Source organism: Dipodomys merriami, unplaced genomic scaffold (genome assembly GCF_024711535.1).
Source record: "Dipodomys merriami isolate MVZ:Mamm:240054 unplaced genomic scaffold, mDipMer1.0.p SCAF_31, whole genome shotgun sequence".
Classification (NCBI taxonomy): Eukaryota; Metazoa; Chordata; class Mammalia; order Rodentia; family Heteromyidae; genus Dipodomys; species Dipodomys merriami.
The window spans coordinates 11385340-11411000 of NW_027204604.1; the positions used below are offsets into that span (position 1 = coordinate 11385340).

Here is a 25661-nt window from a genome sequence, read left to right on the forward strand (position 1 = left end):
CCTGCCTCGCTAGCGTGAAGATGCGGGCCATCCCTCAAGCCCACCTTGAACCTTGAACCCCGGTGCCTACCACGGAATGATCTGGCTTGCTTTCACCTGACTCACATGGGCGGGGCCGGGGGGGGAGGGGGAGTGTTCCAGCAGGGGAAAGTAGCGACCACCTGCAAACGCCCTCACCCAAGTGGGAAGCGGGAATCCCGGCTCTAGGGTTTGGAGAGCCGCACAGGACGCCAGCGCGTGGCTGGCCACGCACTGCGCCGAGGGCGGAAGGAAAAGGAGGGAGGAGGGAGGAGGGAAGAAGGGAGGGGAGAGAAAAAGGAGGGGGAGGAGAAAGGGGATCGATCAGGGGAGGGGTGAGGGGAAGAGGAGGGGACAGATCGGGGAGGGGAGGCGGGAGGGAAGCTATTGGGAGAGGAGGAGAGAAGGGCGCGCTCGGGAGGGGAGGAGGGAAGGGAGCGATCGGGGAGGGGAGGAGGAGGGGAGCGATCGGGGAGGGGAGGAGGAGGGGAGCGATCGGGGAGGGGAGGAGGAGGGGAGCGATCGGGGAGGGGAGAGGGGGGCCGGGAGCGGGGAGGCCGGCCGGGATTCCCGCCCCGCCCTCGGGGCCGGCGCGCGGCGGCGGGGTGCTGCGGCGGGGCGGCTGCTGTCCGGGTCGCGTCTGGCGCGCGCGGAGCGGTGTCCGTGCAGTGCGCTGGCTGTCCGGGAGATGGCTTCTCCCCGCTCGCCCGCTGCTCCTGCCATTGTCTCCGGGGTCGCCTGATCGCGAGCCGGCGCGCGCTCCCGGCGCCCCCGGTCCATCCCCGGCTGGTCCCCGCGCCCCCTCGCTCGGTGCGAAGCGGAGAGCCAAGCGGCGGGGAGGAGGCAGAGCGCGGCCACCGCACGCCGCGCCGGTGCCGGGGACACCCGGAGCCGCGGAGCCGCCCACGACGCCGGGCTCCGCAGAGCCCGCAGCCCGCGCAGGTAGGACTCGGCGCGCCAGGCCCGGGGGGCGGGGGGGGGGGTGTCTGCGGGGAGGCGAGGAGCCCGGGCGGCCGAGGTCGTGGGGCGCCCCCTCCAGCAGGGCATCGACGAGGTGCAACAATGGAAGCGCGGGCACTGCCCGCGGCGCGCTACGCCCCCGGCCCGAGCGCCCAGCAGGTTGCTCGCCTCTAACCCCGCCGCGCGCCCGCAGCTCGGGGCCTCCCAGACCCGCACCCACCGGCTCCCCCGCATCACACTTCCCAGATCCCGGGTACGGGGCGGTAGGAGCCAGCTAAAGGCTCTGGGGCTTGCTGCTTGCTTAAGAGGAGAAATAAAAAAGCAAAATGCGTCCTGGAGGAGGGGTAATGGGGTGGCGCCTTCCGTGCAGGGAGAAAAGTCAGCGTCCAGCCTGAGGACTCTATGCATTTTTTTTTAAGCCAGGGAGAGTAGAATTGGCTTCTCCCTTATAAGGCTACTGCAGCAAAGGCAGACCGAGAGCTTGCAAGGGAGAGGGACCCCGGCCTGAGTTGCAAGGCCCTCTGAGAAGACCCTGCCCTCCTGGCCTGTACTTGTCTCTCTCGCTTTTTTTTAAGCTCCCCATAGCGACATCGGTGGCTTTGATGTGTGTGTGTGTGTGGGGGGGGTGATGGTGTGCAATCACAGCTGGAAGACCAAGCTAGGCAGCCAAGCTGGGGTGGGGAGCCCAAGGGCTTGGCAGTCTCCTGGATTGTGGAAAGAGGTCACCAAATGGATGAAGTTCAGTGGTACACACACCCTATTTGGCTGAGGTTGGAGTGTGTGTGTGTGTGTGTGTGTGTGTGTGTGTGTAGGGAAGATCTATTATTGCTCCTCTTTCTTCAAGCCAACTTTCTTTCCCTCCAGCTCCACTCTCTTTTGGGGGTCTTTGTGGCTTTCCTGGCCCAATCCCACCATTCATGCTGGGTATGGAATCTATTGTCTCTGGCTGCCCTGATTTCCCCCCCCCCCAAACTCTGTTGGGGAGTTGTGTGCCCTGGGCTGGTTGATCCCAGCAGGCACCAGAGATTCTTTTACACAGAGATTTATGCAGCTACTCAAACTCCCAGAAGTGGGCCAAGGCTGTCCCTCCTTCCTTCTCTAAGCTACCTGATTGTCTGGTCTGTGGCCAAGCAGGTGTAAGTAATTTGCCCTGATTTCCAGCTGTGAATCAGTCTTGACTGAAAACTTACTCTATTCCTTCCCTAGGAAAGGAAATGGCCCTGACCCCTCAAATACTCTGCGTCTCCCCAACTGTTGCCGTAGATCCCAGGGCACAGAGGCAGTGAGCCTTTGGAATCAAAGCTCCTCTAGAGCCTGGCAGCCCCATCTGGGGTTGCATCCATGGAAAAATTAAGTCGAGGCACATTTTATAGCTCTGCCTGGCAGCCAACCTCGGAGGAGACAGTGGCTCTGAGCCGCAGCCCTGGACCAGGGCTGTGGCTGCTTCTCCTTTGGCTGGTGGATGAGGCCAAGGTTTGATTTCCATGGCTCTGGCCTTAATGCTGAGTGTGCATGGGTGTGTATCTGTGAATCTGATCAAGCTCTCAGGCCTGGCCAGAGGCAGCTTGTCCATTTTCCTCTCCACTGGATGCATGGATGAGGGAGAGCCAAGGAGGTATACTGGAGTGACAGAGGTCAGTTTATCTAAGCATTTTTCTGGGATGTTCCTTTGCACTTGCCCAGTGATCTGGAATGCCTGTGTTTTGCCATGATGTAGTTTGTACTCTTAGCAGACACTCCACACCCTCGTGGACCTTTGGTCCCCTCTGCCGTGCCCCCATACCCTGGAGTCAGAACTTTGCAGTGTCTTCTATCTGGTCCTCCAGCCTCAGACAGACCTGTATGGTCCAGCAGGGGAAAAAATAAAGGCATCTCTGTTCCCTTTGTGTGTGGGGGTAGGGGTGGGGGGGGTTGTAACTGACCATAAATTTGAAGTACCTCATGCTCCCCAGATGTGAACTTGGATTACAGTGCCATGAGGCCCCCTTTTGAGTCCTAGAGTGATTTCCTAGATGAGTGTGCACGGACAATTTGGGCACCTCAGATTTTAATTAGCATGTTTGTAAAATGGGGGTGGAAAGTACTTGTCTTGTTGGATTGTTTTAAGGATGAAATACACAACTTGCCTCAAACCGAATGAACAGACTGAAAGGGTTTGGCAAAAGCTCTCAGCGAACGGTTGACAGTACTCTACAAAAGTTGGCTATTTATTCTGGGTTTTAGCATCCATCCTCTGACAGGGGGTAGGGGTAGAACAGTTTGAGGTGCATGTGAAGTAGGATGAGGGGTGGGGTTAGGGAGTAGGGAATCTTTCAGAACCTTTGCTTTTTGGCAAGCAAAGACTGATTTGACAACACCAAGGAAATATTCCTTGGGTATTTTCCTCTAAATGGAGTTGGGAACTAGGAGAGAAAAGCTGCTTAATATTTGTAGGGAACTGGGGAGGGACAGATACGTTCCACAGGCTACTGCTGAACTGGCAGATAATTGGATGGCTGACTCTTCCTGAGGTCAGCCATGGAGTCAGTGACAGAGGTGGGTTTTGAAGCAAGCAACCTCCAGGCATTCATACCCTGTGCTCAAATCTCAGTGCCAGCGGTATTGGTGTAGGAGAAGCAAAAGGGCATCAGGATTACAGAATTCATTTGTAGTGGGTCCCTTACATGTCTGGTCACCAGACAGAGACTTCCTTAGAGAGTAAACTTCTCAAGGACAGGGGCCCAGGGGGATGTGTCTTCCACCCACCCCTAGTGCACCCTAAGAATCACCCTCATCCTTGGTTATTTGGGGACTGAGACCCATATATGAGAATTTTGTGGGTTCCTGCCTTAATAGCTCTCTTCTAGTTGTTTTTTTTAATCCTTTCAAGGGAGAACAATTGGAATAATCAGATGAGGTCATTTGGCCACCTTCTAGGCCACTCTAGTAAATAGATTTGGTACTGGGGGAGGGAAGCTGGGAAAATGAAAGCAGATTTCTTATTATATCAACTTGTTATATGTTCATCTCAACATTCTTTGTGTTTTGTTAAGATGAAACTTGAAGGGTAATTCTTACAGCTCCAATTAACCACCAGAAAATCCAAAGTGGAGCTGTGGCTCAAACTGGTAGAGCAAATTGCCCAGGGACAGTGCCCAGGCCCAGAGTTTAAGCCCCACAACCAGCCAAAAATAAATAAATTGTTAGGAATGGAAAAGACCTTGGAGATGACCTCATGGGGAAGTGGCTCTTTCAGGTCACAGCAACCCTGGAACTCATTCTGTCTCTCAGGTCACAAGAGAACCAGTGAAAGGAGCTGACCTTTGCCACTTTGCACCGCCTCTGTGGTTTCCTGGTTGAGAAATTCTTTTCCCTCTGAACGTGGTATGGGAATTTACTCACCAGAGATGAGTTAAGGAGCTTGCAGACATTTGAGCAGTCTTCCCCTTCTTGTCCTGAGAGCTCCCCAGGGAAGCTTCACCTAATCTTGCATTTCAAAGGAAAGTCAAGGTCATTTGCCTCTCTGGAAACTTCTTGTGTCTGCCTTCTACATCTCTGTCCCTGGGGTCTGTCCTAAAAGTTAGATGCTACTTCATCTCTGACTGTATCCTCCTCACCACAGAAGTGGGGACCAGGCCTGAGGTCCGCTCCACATACATGGTTCATTCCCATGCTCCACACCCATCTAAGCCAGGCTCACCTGAAATAAACTTGAGTGGAGGTATTCTTGCCAGCTGAGTCTTTTCTGGGATGAGTTACTATGCCTTGCAGCAGCTCAGAAGGTGAGAAAGGGTGAAGGAGAGAAGTAGAGGCCCAAGGAGAATCCATTTTGAATAATAGTAATTATTTTATCTCAGTACTAGGGCTTGAACTCAGGGCCTGGGCACTCACTGTCAGCTTTTTGTTCAAGAGTGGTACTCTCCCACTTGAGCAACAGCTCTACTTTTGACGGTTTTTTTAAACTATTTTTTTCTTTTTTGGTACCGGGGATCGAACCCAGGACGTTGCACTTGCTAGGCAACCTCTTTGCCACTGAGCTACATCCCAGCCCTACTTTTGACTTTTTGATGGTTCATTGGAGATAAGAGTCTGACAGACGTTCCTGCTTGAGCTGGCTTTGAACTGTGATCCTCAGATCTCAGCCTCCTGAGTAGCTGAGATTATAGGTATGAGCCATCAGCACCTGGCTTTATTTTGAATTGTTATTACAATGTGTCTTGCTCAATAGGAGAAATAGGTAGGAACTCTTCTTGTGCAGGTGGTCTAGATAATAGTAATGTTGGAACTTCTTAGAGCCCCACTTACCTGTACACAGAGCACATGTCACATTGCTTACCTGTACCTAATAGGGGGAAAGGAAGTTGGAGTGAGTAGACTTGATTCTTCCTTAGGAAGGAGAGATTGTTTCTAAATTGGGGGCAGGTAATGGGAACCTGGGAGAAGGCAATTCTATGTTTCTGAAGAACATGGTAGCCAGGGAGGCCAGAATTTCCACACTTGACCTTAAGAAGGCAGAGCGTGATGAGGCTGCTCACTGGGTGGCCTGGAGTTCTCCTTGGTCCATGCAAGGCTTACCCACCTGCCATGCCCAAGGCCCAGATGGAGGAGTGATGGCATTGCTTCCTGTACTTCTGTGCACACCCTCACTGTCTCTCAGAGACAACTTTTCCAGACCTTTCTGTAGTCAGCTGGCTCTTGTGGAAGGTCCATGTCACTCAGGAATGGGATCTTTTTGATCTCTCAGGTCCCTTCAGCACAGCACAGAAGGACCAGCGGTTCTCTGGAGGTAACCTGACCTAGACTCAATCTTGTGCTTTAGGTGTGGGGTGTGGTACTCACTGTCTAAGGATCTCTGCTATCACCACCCAAACAAAATCCAGCTTACGTTCTTCTCCAGGCAGTTGCACATGTTTAAGAGGAGTGCATTTGTTTATTTAATCCATTCAAGAATTTTTTTTACCCTGCAAATATTTTAATGATTATTGTGGAGCATACATTTTAGAAATTTACTTCAAACTGTCCTTACCAGTAATGTTTAAGTACTTCCTTTGTTCTACTTCTTTTTTAAAATTTGGTGCTGGGGATGGAACCCAAAGTCTCAAGAATGTTAAGCGCACATTCTACCACTGAGCTATACCCCTAACCCCAGACTTGAGGTACATCAAATGATGAACCTCCAATGATGTACCTCCAATGATGTACATCCAATGGGCAGGCAGCCTTCTAGAACTTGTTGCTAAATGGAAAATGTAGACAGGTAAAAACGCTGTGGTGAGGAAAATACGGGTGCCTTGTCAAGTCCTAATTGGGGCCTTTTGGGAGGTGGTGGTGGGGGAAATCAGTCCTCTTGAAGGAATTAAGTATTAGCCAAGATAGGAACAGTGGGAATTGGAGAAGGATGGGGAGTGAAGTATGTGGTGAAAGATGTGGCTGAAAGTAGTTAAATTGGACCAGAGCTTTCTAAGGCATTAGTAATTTATCATTCATTCATTCAATGAATCAGCCATGAGACACTTAAATGTACACTTACACTCTTGGAAGTTCACAGCAGTGAAGGGGATAGATATGGTCTCTGTGCTTGTAGAATTTATATTCTGAGAAAAATTAGTTCAATAAACGTATTGAAGCCGAGTGACTGTGGCTCATGCCTGTAACTCTATCTACTTGGGGCTGAGATGTGAGGATTGCAAGTCGAAGCCAACCCAAGCTGGAAAGTGTGTAAGAATCTTACCTCCAGCTAACCACTAAAAAGCCAAAAGTGGAGGTATGGCTCAAATGGTAGAGCACCAGCCTTGAGTGAAAAAGCTCAAAGATACTAAGTATTTAGGCACTAAGTTCAAGCCTCAGTACTGGCATACGCACACACACACAAAATTGAATTGACCTTTTTTGTGTGTGTATGCCAGTACTGGAGCTTAGACTCAGGGCCTCACGTTCTTGCTAGGCTTTTTCCACTCAAGGCTAACACTCTATCACTTGGGCCACACCTCCACTTCTGGCTTTTTGCTGGTTAACTAGAGAAAAGAGTCTCACAGGCTTTTCTGCCTAGGCCCCCATGCTCAGGTCTCAGTTTACAGAGTGTCTAGGATTATAGGAGTGAGCCACAAGCAGTCAGCTTAACCAAACTTTTTGACTAAGCAGGGATTCTACCCTCATAGATTAAAGGAATTACTGGTGATAAACCTCAGCTGAACTCTAGGAAAATGTGAGAACTCTTAACTTCCTACCCTGTGGATGACATAAGATGAAGACAAAGGTGGATGACATAAGATTAAAACAAAAGTTCATTTAATTAGTAGTTAGGGAAACAGACTGGGAACTATGATGGGACTCCATGTAGGGGTCTTGAGTATCTGACAAGGAATGAGAGGCACCAATGTTTGCCTTAAAACAGTGACGTGGGGGCTGGGAAGGTAGCTCAGTGGTAGAGTGCTTGCCTCGCATGCATGAAGCCCTGGGTTCGATTCCTCAGCACCACATAAGCCGAAAAAGCCAGAAATGGCACTGTGGCTCAAGTGGTAGAGTGCTAGCCTTGAGCTGAATAGCTGAGGGACAGTGCCCAGGCCCAGAGTTCAGGCCCCACAACCGGACCCCCCAAAAACAAAACAAAAACAACAAAAACAGTGACGTGAAGCCAAGTGTTGTTGGCTACACCTGTAATCCTCATTGTTCAGGAGGCTAAGATCTGAGGATCGTGGTTTGAAACTAACTTGGGCAGGAAAATCCATGAGACTTTTTATTTTTTCAGTTGTGAGGCTTTAATTCAGAGCCTAGGCTCTGTCCCTGAACTCTCTCTCTCTCTTTTTTTTTTTGGACTTGAACTCAGGGCCTGGGCACTGTCCCTGAGCTTCTTTTGCTCAAGGCTAGCACTCTACCACGTAAGCCACAGTACCATTTCAAGCTTTATCTGTTTATGTGGTACTGAGGAATGCAACCCAGGGCTTCATGCATGCTAGGTAAGCACTCAGCCACAGACCCAGCCCCAATGGTCTATGTATTGAACCCCTGGGACTTTTCTCTCTTTCTCTCTCTCTCTCAGGAGGGGGGAGTGGTCTGGGAGAGCGTGGGGTGTTCTGGAGCAATAGTCAACATCAGCATGAATATTTGCCAGTATGATGAGCCTGGGTTTCCATGGCAGGATGGAAAAAGATGATTTATGTGGAGCTAACACATGTTTCAGCTTAACTCTTTTTTCTTTACTTTCTTTCTTTCTTTCTTTCTTTCTTTCTTTCTTTCTTTCTTTCTTTCTTTCTTTCTTTCTTTCTTTCTTTCTTTCTTCCTTTCTTTCTTTCTTCTTTTTTTTTGCAGTATTAGGGCTTGAACTCAAGGCCTTGTGCTTACTAGGCAAGTGCTCTACCAATTGGGCCACACCCCCAGCCCTTAGACTAAAATGTTAAACTATCATTTCCGTAATGTGTGACCTTGGACGAATCACACAATCCCTTTCCTGTTTTCTGGTTTCCTCATCCATAAGAGAAGGATAATAATATCCACACTTAAGGTCTGCTGTAGCGATGAAATAAAACAATGCTTGGAACCAAATACCGAAGGAAATACTAGAGTCCTGTTTTTGTGAAGGCCAGATCTAGCTTCCCTCCCTTCTCTCAGAGCCTTACCCCCCTTCTTCCGGTTCACCAAGGCTGTCATATACCCTTACTGAGAGTAAATGCCCAGAGCTACTGATTTACAAGGTGGAAATGACTTTCCATTTGACATTTATATTTTTGTAAAGGTATTTTAGCCCAGCTAAATTAATTACAGATCTAGTGGTGGTCTGTGTTTGTTTTGTGCCAGTCTGGAGCTTAAATTCAGGGTCTGGATGTTGTCCCTTAACTTTTTTGCTCAAGGCTGGTGCTCTACCACTTGGGCCTACTCCACTTTTAGCTTTTGTGGTGGTTCATTGGAGATAAGGGTCTCATAGACTTTCTGGGACTGGCTTTTGAACTGTGATGCTTAGAACCCAGCTTCCTGAGTAACTAGCATGACAGGCCTGAGCTACCAGCACCTGGCAAGAGTAAACGTTTGAGCTATTAATTCTTCCTGATTATAAGCTAACTATATAAGCATCTTAGCACCTTACACCCTGAGTGGGGTTTCCTTCCTCCAAGGACCTGGGTAAAGAAGAATTCTTGGTTGGCCCTTGGTTCATTGTCCTTGACTGGCAGAGTAGGATACCCTTTAAAGGCAGGAAGCTTCCAGCTGGGGAAGGCCTGGTGGACACCTGGATTAGTCTGGGCTCAACGTAGCCAAAGCTCCTGTCTCTCTGAGTCAATGACTCAGAGAGAGACAAGGATAGGCATGTCCATCTGAGAGGGCTGAGACATCTTTGCTCTGGAGCTGAGAACTGGAGGCCTATTAGAGATCTACCCCACCTACCTCTTTTCTTTCCTTCTCTCTTTTTTCTTTTCTTCCCTCCCCCTCTTCCTCCCTTCCTCTTACCCACCCTTCTATCTATCCTTTCTCTTTCTCATTCTTTCCTTTCTCTGTCTCTCTCCTTCCCTCTCTTTCTCTCTCTCTTTCTTTCTTTCTTTCTTCTTTCTTCTTTCTTTCTTTCTTTCTTTCTTTCTTTCTTTCTTTCTTTCTTTCTTTTTCTTTCTTTCTCTCTCTGTCTGTCTGTCTGTCTGTCTTATCTTTCTATCTTTGCCAGTCCTGGGGCTTGAACTTAAGGGCTGTCCCTATGCTTCATTTGCTCAGGCCTTCACTCTACCACTTGAGCCACAGCTCCACTTTGGATTTTTTTTTAATTTTATTTTTAGTAGTTTATTGGGGATAAGAATCTTATGGACTCTCCTGCCCTGGCTTGCTTTCAACTGCGATCCTCAGATCTCAGCTTCCTGAGTAGCTAGGATTACAGGTGCTGGGCCTTACCTACCTCTTAAATAGCTTTTTGCTCCCAGGCTAGTGCTCAGGCCCTAGTAGGGTGGGCATACCCTTCCTCACACTCTGCTCTTTAAATGTAGCTGTCCCTGGAGAAACTGCACCTCATCTCAACACCCTGTGTAGCTTAGGGTCAGAGATCTGGTGGTCTGTTTTTATAGGAAGCATCAGAGCTGCCTTTGGAGCTAGGATGGCCTGGTTTCTTTTTATTTTCCAGATTCACCCTTCTGACTACTCTTCTCAGGTGTCTTTGCCAGTGACACTTAAGAATGTGACCTGGAGGGGGTGAGGACAGCTCACTTTCCTTTCCCAAGGAGCTGATGTGGGAAGGAGTGAGCTGCAGGGTATATGTGGGGTGGGGTGTGCAGGGGGAGACGGAAGGATTGTAGCGAGCATGTGGGATGTGTAGGAAGAGCTATGTAGTAGGTATAGGAAGATGTTGGGGCTGTGGGAGTGCAGGTGGAGGGTACAGGACTATAAGTTGGGAAAGTGTAGGGATTGTGGGTAGTGTGAGGAGAATGGGGCACATGTGGAGGAGGGTATGAGAGGCCAGGGCTAAGCATGGTGTAGGAGAGGTATGAAGAACCAGGATGGGAAAGGAGGGGCGCGGGGAGGAAGGAGTGGGGTGTTGTGCTCAGTTCATGCCTTTGGGTCTCAGGATGACTGGAATGTATCGGGAATGGTCTTGCTTGGGAGACAGTGTTCATTGAAGGCATTCTCCCCTGTGGTCAGCCGTGTCTGCGTGGCTGATTTAGGAATGCTGTGGTGGCAGAATGACCCTGGGCAGGAGCTGGGGACACATAAGGCAGGGTCTTCTACTCTGAATGGAGGAAGGAGCATGTGTGGCACGATGCCCTCCCCTGCTTCCGTAGATGGCTGGCTTGGCTCTTGCCTTGTTCTGTTTGGTTTCCTTTGGCCCTCCTCAGAGTTGAGCAGGTGGCAGCCAGCTGTTGGCAGCCCACTCCCCACACAGCCTGCCCCTGCCCCCTAGTTTTCACACCCAGATTTCCAGGCAGTCGCCCCTATTTTTCCCAAAGGGGACTGCTGGCTGACTGACCTCTTCTGTGTGCTGGGTCATTCTGAGACACAGGGCAAAGTCAGTGAGCCTCTAATGTCATTCAAGAGGGAGATGATCTTTCAGATGGCTGGGGTGAGTTGTGACCAGGAGAGACACAATAAGCATAATTGAAATGAACTGGAGACACTCCCAACCTTCCCATAGGGCACCCTGCTCCTGGATGGTGGTCTTTTTATTTGTTGTTGTTGGTCATGGGGCTTGAACTGTCCTTTAGCTTTGTTATTAGCTGGTAGTGGGGCTTGAACTGTGGGCCTGGGTGCTGTCCCTGAGCTTCCTTTGCTCAAGGCTAGCGCTCTACCACTTAAGCCACAGCACCACTTCTGGCTTTTTCTGCATAGATGAGAGTCTCACGGACTTTCCTGCCCAGGCTGGCTTCAACTTTGCTCCTCAGATCTCAGCCTCCTGAGTAGCTAGGATTAAAGGCCTGAGCCACTAGTGCCTGGCTAAATTAGGGTGGTCTTGTTGGCACTGTTTGGTGTCCTCTCCCCCATCCCATATCTCTAAAGTTTCTCTGACATCCTATTCTCTGGCGTGGGATTGGGCCCTAATTTGACACACCCCACAGTGCTACCTCCTGCTTCCCTGCAGACAGACACTGATGTGTTGGCCCAGCCCACAGGAGGACCTGGTGAGTGTTTCCTAGTGAGGCTGACCCTGCTCTGCCTCTTACTCTTCTCCCTTCCAGGCCTCCAGGCAGAACAGGGCCTTGTTAAGTTTGTTCTGGCCTGGCTAGAAGGGAGCAGCTGTGACCTGCTTTCTGGACTCTTGTTTCATGGACTGGTCTCCTCCAGGGAGATTTCCCCACCCCCAAAGGAATCCTGAAAAACTGGATTCCACCAGGCATGAGCTGGAGAAGACTGGAGGTGATAGGTTAGGATCTGGACCTGGCAGGAAGCATCAGTGTGCAGGAAGAGGAAGGTGGCAGATGGGAAAGCAAAGGCTGAAGAGAGCTATGATGCCCTGTCCCCTATGATACCCATTTTCTGTGTCTGCTTCCAACATGGAATGTCTGTTGCTCCCCAATAACAGCTTCCATAGCACCTGCAGACTGAGGAGAGTTCTGAGGTGTCAGCTGTTTGGTTTTCCAGATTGGAGATGGGATGGATGGTGTACAAATGTATGCAATGGAGTCACGTCCACTGGAAGCCATGATCTGTAAGGGCAAGGGGTCATCAAGGACCCTTTCCTTGTCACCCTACCATCTCATCCCTTCTCTGGAGGCAGAGGATGCAGGAGTAATCTATTGTAACTCCCACACTCCTCAGAGGAAACCCAGGGCTGAACTAAAGGAGAAGCGCTCTTTCTTGGGGCTGCAGTAGGTGAGGGAGGAGAGAAAAGGAAAAGGCAGCATGTGTGGAACAGAGAGAGGAAATGTGGTCGTGTTGGCTCCCAGGATGAATTCTGGGTTAGAAATCCACATGATGCCAAGACTTCTTTCCCCCTTGCCAAACATTCCATTCAGCTGGTTGCCAGCTCTGGGTCGCTGGTCTTCCAATCTAAATTGCAGCTCTAGAGGAACAAACTTGTTTGGAAGGAGCCATGAACCATCCTACCTCTTCCAACCCTGCCTCTCCACCTCCTCAGGGTCTGGAGGCTGCAGGGTGTGTGTTGGGAGCTGTGATTTCTGTGGGTTCTGTGTGCCTGTATGAACAGAACACACTGCATAGTCCATTTCTGAGCTGGGACTCTGGGGTTCTGAATTGAAGCCAGTAGTGTATGCAAATCCTACTTGTTCTATGTCCCACAGGCTCCAAGCACCTGTCCCTCTGCTAGTCTGGGACCCAGAAAGCTCTTTACAAACCTTTTTTTTTTTTTTTTTAATGCAAGTCCTGGAGCTTGAACTCTGGGCCTGTCCTTGAGCTCTGCCACTTGAGCCACAGCTCCACTTCTGGCTTTTTGTGGTGCTTAATTTGGAGATCAGAGTCTTATGGACTTTCCTACATGGGTTGCCTTCAAACTGTGATCTTCAGATCTCAGCCTCCTAAGTAGCTAGGATGGCAGGTGTGAGCCATGGCCACCTGGCTGTTTATTAAACTTTTGTATCTACTTTGTCTTCAGGATGGATATAGTAACTAAAGGGATGAAGATTTAAGTCCTGGTAGGAAATAATGTGTTTTATAGAGCTGCTTTAATTCAGTTAAGAGGATACCAGAGAGAGAAAATATACCAATAATCTATTTTTTAAGAAATCTTTTCTTATTTTTTTTTAAAAGTATACACATATTTTTTGATACTAGATCTTGAACTCAGGGTCTCTTTTGCTCAAGGCTAGCATTCTACCACTTTGAGTCATAGATCCACTTCTGGTTTTTTGTTTGTTTGTTTTTTTTTTTTAGGTCCGGTCGTGGGGCCTGAACTCTGGGCCTGGGCGCTGTCCCTCAGCTCTTCAGCTTAAGGCTAGCACTCTACCACTTGAGCCACAGCACCACTTCTGGCTTTTTTCTTATGTGGTGCTGAGGAATCGAACCCAGGGCCTTGAGCATGCAAGGCAAGTGCTCTACCACTGAGCCACCTTCCCAGCCCCACCACTTCTGGTTTTTGATTTGCATTTTTTTTTTTTTTTGGTCAGTTGGGGGGCTTGAACTCTGGGCCTGGGCGCTGTCCCTCAGCTCTTCAGCTCAAGACTAGCGCTCTACCACTTGAGCTATAGCACCACTTCTGGTTTTCTGAGCGGTTTATTGGAGATAAGAGTCTCACAGACATTCCTGCCCTGGCTGGCTTTGAACTGAGATCCTCAGATCTCGTCCTCCTGAGTAGCTAGGATTACAGGCACGAGCCACCTGTGCCCAGTAATCCTAATGTTGTGGATTTAAGTAAGGAAACATAAGGTGCACCTTTGTTGGAGGTGGGAGCTGATCTCCTTTTGGATGAACTTCCTGTGGGAGGAGTTGGATTCCTTGGCCAGGGAGTATTGATAGTCTCTCTTCCTGCTGAGCCAAGGTGAGACAGGTAGACCAGGTCAGTAGGTCTATGACATGATGTATAGGATATGGATTTCTGGCTGCAGAGCCAGTGGCTTTTTTTTTTTTTTTTAAGATATGGGTAAGTTGAGGGTGTTAGGGAATGGGTCCTTTCTGGAGAGGAAAATCTGGATGGCTTCCAACCCCCTAGACCTTGTCTATGCTAAGGGGAAGTGCTAAGGATATCTGTTTCAGGGAAGTTCTAGAACTGAGTTCATTTCTTTGCTAAGACTTAGGATGCCTCAAACACTGGGGTTGTAAGACCCTCCATATTTTCACCATCTTCCTTTGAGAGTCTTTCATGCTTTGTACCCAGTGAAGAGTGGCCAGAATGTGCTGGGTCTTCCTGCTTTGGGCCTTAAGGGAGGGCTGAATTATTCATGCAAATATCTGTCACCTTTGCTAGCTAGTAGGACCTCTGGAATTTTGTGCTGAAGTTATCTGAACGAAAGCACCTCGTAGTTCTGTAGCTTGGGAGGGGGTTGACCCAGAATCCTTTAGCCCCTTCAGGTTCTCGGATACACGGTGCCCTCCTTCGGGACAGCAGGAAGCTTCTCTGTCACAGTGGTGCCACAGTCCCTGCCCTCTCTGGCATGGGTTCACCAGAGGGAGGGCCCTGCCTCTTTCCACTCTTTGAACCATTGTGTGGTTCCGCCTGACCCCACTGCCTCCCTTCCAGTCCCCAGGCATCTGTGGGCAGCTGTGTGGAGGGCATTGATGCCTGGCGCTGCTTACACACTGGCACCAACCTGCTTGGTCATAAACATGACCTCTTTCTTCACCAGCTGACTGCCTGGGGCTTTTTGAGGTTCCTTTAACTCAATTCTTTTTGTCTTCACCAGAGTTCTGAAGCCCTTCTCTGTGGGGTTGAACCTGGCTTCTCATGGAATCACCTGAGAGGTTTTGGAAACATAAGGATTCCAGGCTCTGAATTAGAGCCTCCAGGGTAAGGGCCAGGAATTTATGTGTTTGAAAAACTTCCACATGTCAGTGACAGGCATTCAAGTGTGGACTATGTACTGGATCATACTGTTGTGTCAACAGTAAGTTTTGTGGGGATGATGAGGGTGATGGGGGCATTGTGGTTGCACAAAAGAATGTCCTGATTCTTTTTTTTTTTTTTTTCCCTTTAACTTCAAATGGGGTTTAGAATTAATGCCTTGGACAGACCCTGGTGGCTCAAGCCTATAATACCAGCCATTCAAGAGGCTGAGATCTGAGGATCACAGTTTGAAACCATCTAGGGGAGAAAAGTCTGTGAGACTTTTATCTCCAACTAACCAGGAAAAGGCTAGAAGTGAAAATGTAGCTCAAGCAGTAGAGCACCAGCCTTGAGTGGAAAAAAACCAAATGAGAACTGGAGATCCTGAGTTTGAACCTCAGTTCCGGCACAATAAACAAGTAAATAGAAAATCCCTTTCTGTTAGCTCCTGAGTACTAAGGGACTAGAATCATTTCCAGCGTGTCAACCTAATAGAAGCTGGCCAAGAAGCAATTGAATTGAGGAGAGAAGAGACAGGAAATATAAGACCATTGTTACTAAAATACGTAGTCTCTTGCCCCTGGAAAAGAAAACCCAGCTCACCCTATCTCTGTGTCCTTGGAGCTATAACTTCTATGTCTGGCTGCTGCTCTCCAAACCCTCTCTTCACCTTGGATATGGATCTCCTGATCTCTCTCCTCATTGTATCCCCATTTCTCAGCATCAGGGTGAGCGACTTTTGGAAGGAGCAGCTCCAGGGTAGCCCTGGGCATGAGATGTGTCAGTAGAACTGGGCTTTCTTCGCTGTGTGGTGGAGTCTAGTGTCTTAGTGGAGAGCCAGGTGGTTAGAGAAGGGGGTGCTAGTTCTCCATCTGAATTGCAGTCTGGAGTTGTGGTTACTGGAGTCACCCTCTGGCTTTTCCTTCTCATGCCTGACTTGGGAGTTCAGAGATGTTTCACTTCAGGGCATCCATCAGTAGCTCTGAAGCAAAGCATCTCTAGGTCTTCTGTGGTTTTCTTGTCCATCTGTGCAACCTCCTTAGTTCTGTATTAGAGGAACAACCATGTCCTCGTTACCATCACCATGTCTGAGCATTCAAGCTCTGTCTGCCCAAGAACATGAGCTGAATTTACAACTTAAAGGGGGTAAAGATAATAAACTTGTACTTTTGAAAACAGGTGTTTTTTTGTTTTTGTTTTTGTTTTTGTTTTGGTGTTGGTATTGGGACTTGAACTATAGACATTGTCCTTTAGTTTTTTCTGCTCAAGGCTGACATTTTACCACTTGAGCCACAGATTTGCTTTTGGCTTTTTGATGTTTCATTGGAGATAAGCATCTCATGGATTTTCCTGCCCAAGCTGGCTTTGAACCTTGATACTGAAATATTTTGAACCTTGTTACTAAAATATTTAGTCTCTTGCCCCAGGATCTCAGCCTCCTGAGCAGCTAGGATCACTGGTATGAGCCACCAGAGCCTGGCTTGAACACAGTATTTTAAGGGCATGTTTGAGATGTACAAATGGCTTTGGGAAGCAGGAAGAAGAGGTCCATCCTAGCCTAAGAGTCAGAGAAAGCTTCCTGAAGAACATGATCTTTGATCAAAGCCCCAGAGGGATGAGTGAGAACCTCGCAATGAAATAAGACTGGGAAGGCCTTGCTCAGGAGAAGAACATGAACCAAGTTGTCATAGAAGTGTCAGATAAACCTTCATGAATGGCTGGAGATGAGAGATGGGACCAGTGATAGAGGCCTTGTGGAGTAGTCAAATGTTCCCAGCCAGAATGAGATGATCAGATTCACACTTTAGAAAGTTTTCTGGGGTAAGGAAAGCCTGGAAGTTGGGCACTTTGTCTTTTTTTTTTTTTTTTTTTTTTTTGTCGGTCGTGGGGCTTGAACTCTGGGCCTGGGCGCTGTCCCTCAGCTCTTCAGCTCAAGGCTAGCGCTCTACCACTTGAGCTACAGCGCCACTTCCGGTTTTCTGGTGGTTTATTGGAGATAGGAGTCTCACAGTCTTTCCTGCCCGGGCTGGCTTTGAACTGCGATCCTCAGATCTCAGCCTCCTGAGCAGCTAGGATTACAGGCGTGAGCCACCAGCGCCCGGCAAGTCTGTGAGATTCTTATCTCCAATAAACCACTCAGAAAACTGGAAGTAGCACTGTAGCTCAAGTGGTAGAGCCCTAGCCTTGAGGTGAAGAGCTCAAGAACAGTACCCAGGCCTACAGTTCAAGCCCCAGGACCAACCAACCAAAAAAAAAAAAAAAGCCTTGAAGAGAGAGAGACCTGTCTCAGTCAGAAGGAGGTGGGAGGTGAGGCCGAGAGCTTTGGGCTTGGATCAGGACAGACAGACAGACAGGTTAGAAGGACTGCCTAGCTTTGGTGGTTAAATAAGCAGGGAAGGGGGAAGGAGGGCTCTAGTGGATTCTAATTTTTGTGTGTGTGTGTGGTGGTAGTTCTGGGGCTTGAACTCAGGGCCTGAGTTCTGTTCCTGAGCCTCTTTGTACTCTTTGCTAGTGCTTTACTACTTGAACCACAGCACCACTTCTGGCTTCTTCTGTGTATGTGGTACTGAGGAATCGAACCCAGGGCTTCATGCATGCTAAGCAAGCACTCCACCACTAAGCCACCTTCCCAGCCCCAGGGATTCTAACTTTTGGATGGGTAACCAACAGGGTGTTAGGAGGAAAGAGGGGTGGGGTTGGGGGGCAGGTGGCCATTTGGACTCTGAGATCATGGAGAGAGAAGGGAAGTCCCTGAGAACCTTGGGTGGGAGGACACACGCATGAGAGGATTGTGCCTCTCCCGAGGCAGGAACCTCTGTTCTCCCCAGGGACTAACTGGAACAAAGTAAGGCTAAATACAGGCTATTTCTGGCCTTAGGTTAATCTCACAGTGCTGCCCAAGGCAAATCTCAACTGCTTGTCTCAGCTCAGGGCTGAAAATACAGGATCGTTTTCTGGATATAGAAATCTTAAATTGGGCTGAAGTATAGCTCGGTGGTAGAGTACTTGCCTAGCATGTGTGAAGTCTCAATCTGTGCAACTTTTGAGCATGTTGCTAGCAAAGCACTAGGGGCATCTTTTCCTGGGTCCAGTTTTCCAGCTTTGAATGGCCAAGTTCTGAACATCTCCGTCTGTTCATGCAATTCCTTTGAATTTCAAATAGCAACACTCCCTCGGACCCTCTGTGTATTCACAAATAATCCATAGGGAAGGAAGGGCAGAGAAACTCAGCAGGTGCAAAAATGGGCAGAGAGCTTTTGTGGATACCTAGCCTAAAGCCAGTCTTTCTTTGAGAACTGGAATTCTGAGCGCTTTAGTTCTCAGAGCTGCTGAGCCATGCATGGTTTGGGCCGGGCCTTGGTCTGGCAGATACACTGGGCTCTGGGAAGGTACCTTAGCTCTCATCCTATTTTGAATGGAATGGAATTTACCCCTTAAGAATCTATCGAGGGCTGGGAAGGTGGCTCAGTGGTAGAGCACTTGCCTTGCATGCTCGAGGCCCTGGGTTTGATTCCTCAGCACCACATAAGCAAAAAGCCGGAAGTGGCACTGTGGCTCAAGTGGTAGAGTGCTAGCCTTGAGCTGAAGAGCTGAGGGACAGCACCCAGGCCCAGAGTTCAGGCCCCACGACCGGACCCAAAAAAATAAAAAAATAAAAAATAAATTAAAAAAGAATCTATCGAAAGCCAGACCTGTAATCCTCGCTACTCAGGAGGTTGAGATCTGAAGATATCGGTTCAAAGCCAGCCCGGGCAGGAAAGTCTGTGAGACTCTTATCTCCAATAAACCATTCAGAAAACCGGAAGTGGCGTTGTGGCTCAAGAGGTAGAGCACTAGCCTTGAGCTGAAGAGCCGAGGGACAGTGCTCAGACCCAGAGTTTAAGCCCCATGACTGACAAAAAAACAAACAAACAAAAAAAAACAATCTATTGAGTTGGGTGCCAGTGGTTTACACCTGTATTCCTAGCTACTCAGGAGGTTGAGATCTGAGGATCATGGTTTGAAGCCAGCCCAGGCAAGAATGTCTTTGAAACTCTTACCTCCAATTAATTACCAAAAAAGCCAGAAATGGAGGCTGGGAATGTGGCTTAGTGGTAGAGTGCTTGTCTAGCATATATGAAGCCCTGGGTTCGGTTCCTCAGTACCACATAAACGGAAAAATCCAGAAGTGATGCTGTGGCTCCAGTGGTAGAGCACTAGCCTTGAGCTGAAGAGCTGAGGGACAGAACCCAGGCCCAGATTTCAGGCCCCATGACTGACAAAAATAAATAAATAAATAGATATGTAGATGTACCTTTTTTTTTTTTAGAAACCTATACATTTGTTAATAGATATTTGAGTCATTTCTGATTGGAGGATATTATAAATAAAGCTTTTATATAAATTGGTATAAAAGTTTGAGTGATACAGAAGTTTTCTTGGAGCCAGGTGCTGGTGGCTCACACCTGTAATCCTAGCTATTCAGGAGGCTGAGATCTGAGGATCATGGTTCAAGGCCAGCCCGGGCAAGAAAGTCCGTGAGACTCTTGTCAGTCGTGGGGCTTGAACTCTGGCCCTAGGCACTGTCCCTCAGCTCAAGGCTGGCACTCTACCACTTGAGCCACAGTTCCAATTCCAGTTATCTGAGTGGTTTATTGGAGATAAGAGTCTCATGGAGGGGCTGGGAAGATAACTCAGTGGTAGAGCGCTTGCCTTGCATGCATGAGGCCCTGGGTTCGATTCCTCAGCACCACATAAGCAAAAAGCCGGAAGTGGCACTGTGGCTCAAGTGGTAGAGTGCTAGCCTTGAGCTGAAGAGCTGAGGGACAGCGCCCTGGCCCAGAGTTCAGGCCCCACAACCAGACCCCCCCCCCCAAAAAAAAAAAAAGAGTCTCATGGACTTTTGTCCCAGGCTGGCTTTGAACCTCGATCCTCAGATCTCAGCTTCCTAAGTAGCTAGAATTACAGGTGTTTTGTTTTGTTTTTTTTTTTGGTCCGGTCGTGACCTACTTCCGGCTTTTTTTTCCTTTTTGCTTATGTGGGGCTGAGGAATCGAACCCAGGGCCTCATGGATGCAAGACAAGTGCTCTATCACTGAGCCACCTTCCCAGCCCCTAGAATTACAGGTGTGAGCCACCAGCACCTGGCTCCGTGAGACTCCTATCTCCAATTAACCACCAGAAAATCAGAAGTGGTGCTGTGGCTAAATTGGTAGAGTACTAGCCTTGAGCTGAAGAACTGAGAAGTTTTCTTGGGTATTAGTAGGATAGTTAAATCCTGTGTAAGAGTATTTACCTTTTTAAGAGGCTGCCTAAGTAGCCAGCCACAAGGTGGTTGTATGGTTTATATTCCCATTAGCAGAGCATGAGAACTGTGCTCTTTAACAAACAAACAAACAAGCCAGACACTGGTGGGTCATACCTGTAATCTTACCTACTCAGGAAGCTGAGATTCAGAGGATGTCCGGTTAAAGACAGTCCTTGCAGTAAAGTCCATGAGTGAGTACAAGATCTTGAATTCAAACCCTAGTTATTACACCACACACATACCACCACCACCACCACCAATTTTTTTTTTGTCTTGGGGCTTGAACTTAGGGCCCGTGCTTTGTCCCTTAGCTCTTTTGTTCAAGGCTAGCACTCTGCTTCTTTGAGCCACAGATCCACTTTCGAGTTTCTGGTGGTTAATTGAAGATAAGAGTCTCACAGACTTTCCTGAGTAGCTAGGATTATAGATATGAGCCACCAGCACCTGGCAATAATTTAGAGGTGTGTGTATGTGTGTGTTTGCGTGTGTTTGCCCAAGATGGAAACCCAAGGCCTCATACTTGCTAGGCAAGCATCCTGTCAGCTCCATCCTCAGCCCTAGACAGCTGTCCTCTTTAATCTAACTGAACAGCCCTCACTTCTACCTTTTCCTCTTGGTGGATAGCATGGGATCCTCTCTTTCCTTGGGCAGATAGAAAAGAGAGGAGGATGGGAGGTAGGACCAGCGATGGAGAGGCGTATAATGAATAGACGGGTGGATGAATGTCAAAAATAAAGCTGTGCCGGTATCTTTTATTTTCTCCATCTTTCTGGATTCTTTTCCTTCTTGTTACGGACACTGAAGAAACACTCACTGGCCTAAATTTTGTCACATACATTACATCATTGAGCAGTCTCTTCTTGTAACTGAATGGCTTTTTTTTCTTCTTTCACTTCTTGCCTGCAGGTGTCCAGACACCATGCCCCAGGGCTCCAGGCCTGCCACTGGCAGGAAGTAAAAGGCTTCCCTGTCTTTTGTGTTCCCATCCTCACCATGTCTTCGAATCAGGGCAATGGGGAACACTGGGAGTCCCTGGAGTCGGTGGGCATCAGCCGCAAAGAGCTGGCCATGGCCGAAGCCCTCCAAATGGAGTATGATGCCCTGTCCCGGCTCCGACATGACAAGGAGGAGAGCCGGGCCAAGCAGAACACAGAGCCGTCCCTCATCAGCTGGGATGAGCCTGCCTTGGACTTCTACAGCAAGCCATCAGGAAGGCGGAAGGACCTCAAGCTCTTGCGCGGTCTCTCTGGCTCGGATCCTACCCTCAATTACAACTCCATCTCCCCACAGGAAGAGCCACCCAACCACTCTACCTCCCAGGGCTCCCAGCCTGGCCCAGGGCCCTGGCCCAAAGGTTCCCTGTCTGGAGATTATCTCTACATTTTTGATGGTTCAGATGAGGGACTTTCTTTGTCCCCCGGACCAGGGGACAAAGATGGCTCTTGTAAGAAACTATCCCCACCTCCTTTGCCTCCGCGAGTCTCTATCTGGGATACCCCTCCCCTTCCTCCCAGAAAAGGCTCTCCCTCGTCATCCTCTAAAAGCTCTCAGCCCAATGACATCAACACTTTTTCTCTAGTCGAACCACTTCCGGGCAAAATTTTGGAGCAGCAGATCCTAGAAGAGGGAGAGCTGCGGGGGGACGGGGGTCAGGGACACCTGCTAGGGTCTAGGGACTATGATGGCATCAGCGATGCAATTACAAGGCTCAACCTGAAGTCCACCTACGATGCGGAGATGATGTGGGATGCCACCCGGGGCTGGAAGGAAGGCCGAGGACCGCTGGATTTCAGCAAAGACACCCCTGGGAAACCTGTGGCTCGGAGCAAGACCATGCCCCCTCAGGTGCCCCCACGAACCTATGCCTCCCGCTATGCCAACAGAAAGAATATGACTCCTGGCAAGAACCGCCGGATTTCAGCTGCTCCAGTAAGGATCTCAGTGTGCCTTTTCTGTCGCTCTCCCTTCCCTGAATCCTTTAGGGACAAGGACCAGACCCCCTTTGCCATTCCAAGTTCTAACCTGCCCCCCTTTGGTCCTCCCTTCTAGTTCTGCCATTGGGACTCTGGATCCTTGCTGGGGGATAGGCTTGGTTATAGAAGTTAGGGGGAGGGACTCTAGAAACGCGTGACTATTTTCCGGGGTCAAGTTTCACATATCGTGGCCCAAAGTGCACTTCTAGGGGTAGCATTTTTGGAAGCTCAGTTGGAAGCTCAGTTTGGAAGCTTTCTGATGGAAGGAGTGTCAGAAGCTAGGGAACTCAGCATCGAGTGTAACTAACTGAATGGCCCTGGGGATTTGAGCAAGTCGCTTCCGGTTCCTGAAGCCCTGTCTGCCAAGGCGCTGCCTGGGGGTGAAGAGCGTTCAGGACTAGTCACTCGTTCAGTGCTTGCTCATTGCATACCAGACTCCAGTCCAGATCTCCACAACAACCCTGCCTGAGAGTCCCAAGCCACACACAGCAAGAAAAGGCAGAGCTGGCACTCAGCCCTGGTCTTACTGTTCCAAAGGTCCCTTCTCTCTTGCCCTCCTCCTCTCTCCCTTCCTCCCCATGTTTATGGTGATAAATACACCTCACAGAGGTTTACTATCTTAACCCTGTTTAAGTGTAGTTCAGAGTCGGTAAGCGCAGTTGCATGGTAGAGCTTTTGCATAGCTGCCTGCTCTTTGTCGGTTGGCGATATTTAGAGAAACTGGACAACAACAATAGTAGTTTGAATCATATCAGTGTGCAGGGAAAAGTAGAACCATGTTTACACTTCATTCCAGGCGAGCTCCGTAGCACCTGCAGCATCTCTGTGGGTGGGTGGGAGCTAAAGGCCACTTTGTGACTTTGTGTGTCCTCTGGCTCCAGAGTTGACAGCGTCTGTGGCAGCTGGCAGCTTCTTGGTCTACCTCACTGTACCCGTTTCCTCGTTAGCCATTGTCTGAGGGACACCGGGCTTTCCTGCCTTGTGTCTGTCTAGCCTTTGGGATCCATCCCAACTCCAAAGAGCTACCCAGTCCTTCCTGCTTCTGCTGGTCCTGTACAAAAGCAGAATGAGACTGGGATGAGCCAGAGCTCCAAGCCTCAGGGCTTTTTAAAGGGCCTGCTTTGAGAGGTGGAGCTGTTCTGCTATTTATAGGGACTGGGAGAATCCTGTTCCTGGCTGAGCTCCTCACCCAGAGCTGGGCTTGCTCACTGAGTCAGGCCACCCTGGTAGGTAGTCACCTCTGTCTTCTCCCTTGCCTCCCGCTTTCTCCCTCCCCTCCCCCCTCCCCCCCATCCTGTGTGTCATTAGTTTTCCCAGAGAGAACCTGGTCCCTGAGTCTCCTTGAAGAAGTGAGGGCAAAGCAAAAACCTTTTGCCAGTTCTGAGCAGGGGGGAGGGAAATGCGGCCTTGGTCTTCCCCTCCTCAGCCTAATATAAGGGCTCAGCCCACTAGGAGGGGGGACCCCTTGGGACCCCGGCCTATCCCCCCACCCCGCCTTCGCCGGGCTTGCCGCCAGAGGGACCTTCCTAATCCCAGGCCTGCTGAGCCATCTCTGGAAATGGCTGGTTCCAGATGCCAGCCTGTTACCCCCGCTGCCAGCCACTGCCTGGCAGACCCCCCCAACAAGCATCAGGAGATGCAACCAGGGCCTGCCAGCCGGGCAAACGTAAGTGGCTTTTGTTTTCTTACAGTGCCAGTGAGTGGTACAGAAAGGGCATGATATAGCCTTCAGTGGCTATTCTTTTCTCTCTGCCTCTCTTGCTTTTCCTCTGTCCTCCCCCCCCCCTCTCTCTCTCTCTCTCTCTCTCTTTCTCTCTTTCTCTCTCTCTCGGGTTAATTGCTGACAGTGGTACTATTGTTTTGACTGGGGCACAGGCACGCTTGGCAGAGCCAGAGACTCACATGCCAACTGCCCCCACGGCTGTCCTCCCAGCCCCTCCATGTGCCCCCACACACACCCAGGAGTGTGAGGGAGGAAGCAAGCATGGGGATGGGATCCCTCTGGAAGCAGCTGTTCGAACCCCCTGCCTTTAGGGGAGATAGGCTGTGACTCCATGGAGCAGAACCCTCATTTCCTGTGTGGCTCCCCTGGGCGGGCCTGTGAGCCACAACCTGTGGGCCTCCACTCCCCCCTCAGCCTCATCACACTTGCTTCTCCCTAGGGTGCATTTAAGGGCTTCTTTAGGGCCGCTACTGTGTGATTAGGATAGCAGCTCTGGGATGAGACGCAGTTTGGGGCCTTGTCTGAGAATCCTGACTCCATACTTATGAATAGGTTCTGGGAGAGGAAGTGTGGGACCAGGCAGGGCAAGGTGCCTGCCATTCTATCCGCCCCGGAGCCTGGAGGAGCCAAACCTTGTACCAGGTTCTCTCCTGCCCAGACTGCCGCTTGAACACTTTCTTCCTCAAATAGCACTTACGAGAAGACACATGTTTCTGAGTCATTGCCCCTATTGAAGGGTTTCTCTCTCTCTCTCTCTCTCTTCTCTCTCTCTCTCTCTCTCTCTCTCTCTCTCTTTCTCTCTCTCTCTCCAGTCCTTGAGGCTTTTGCTCAAGGGTGAAGCTTCCCCAAGGACCATTTAGGTTACCCATCTGCTTGGCCTAGAAGGCCTAGAGCTGCCTTTCTCGGCTCGCCAACTGAGCCCCTTAGAGGCCGTCCTGCTGTGGCCCACAGTGCCATGTGCTGCCTGACTGGCAACCCTGGGCTGGTTAGATACTTCCCCTCACAGAGTGGGTTCTGTGACTCTGGTCCCCTGCTCCCCAGCTTTCGTCCTTAGCCTGAGATTCAACTCTGTGTTTTTTTTCTGCCTTGACTTTTGGCTTCCTAAGACAGAGTTCCAGTTTTCTCATCCTTTCTTGTGCTCTTTTTATGGAGCTGAGGAGCCAGAAAGTCTTTACACCTCGAGTTTGGGTTTAAAGCTGGGAGGGCCTTCAGGGAAGGGCTGCTATACGAAAAGGCATTGAGTTGGCCACTCCTCCCTTACAGGTGGGTTCCCGGCCTCACACTGTCATCCATAGCCATGAGTTGTTTGAGGTCTCAGAAGAGCGAGATGAAGAAGTTGCTGCATTTTGCCACATGCTGGATATGTAAGAGTTAAAAAAAAAAATGGGCCTGGGGGCTTGGGAGAATTGTGGAGGTGGGGAGGAGGGTTGCCTATCTGTGATGTTTCTTTAGGAAGGAAGAAGAGCCATATTAAATTAACCTCAAACAGAAGCTGGTTGCCAGGCGCCAGTGGCTCACACCTGTAATCCTAGCTACTCAGGAGGCTGACATCTGAGGATCATGGTTTGAAACCGGCCCTGGCAGGAGAGTCTATGAGACTCTTATCTACAATAAACCACCAGAAAATAAGAAGTGGCACTGTAGCTCAAGTGGTAGAGTGCTTGCCTTGAACTGAAGAGCTCAGGGTCAGCACCCAGGGCCAGAGTTCAAGCCTGACAACTGACCTTCTACCCCCCAAAAAATACATATATCTTAAAAGTTGCACATACTTGCCAGGTGCTAGTAGCTCACTCTTATAATCCAACTACTCAGGAAGCTGAGAACT

The 25661-nt window shown here is 49.6% G+C and overlaps 1 protein-coding gene across 1 annotated transcript in view; it reads left to right on the forward strand.

Annotated features, from left to right (window-relative positions):
* The first annotated feature begins 691 nt into the window (after window positions 1–691).
* Window positions 692–25661, forward strand: part of Pik3c2b (phosphatidylinositol-4-phosphate 3-kinase catalytic subunit type 2 beta) — a 69585-nt gene continuing 44615 nt past the window's right edge. The window contains exons 1-3 of the mRNA XM_070041726.1: window positions 692–960; window positions 21047–22069; window positions 25100–25200. Of these exons, the coding sequence (XP_069897827.1) occupies window positions 21134–22069; window positions 25100–25200 (1037 nt within the window). The 5' untranslated portion in view covers window positions 692–960; window positions 21047–21133. The remainder of the gene's footprint in view (window positions 961–21046; window positions 22070–25099; window positions 25201–25661) is intronic.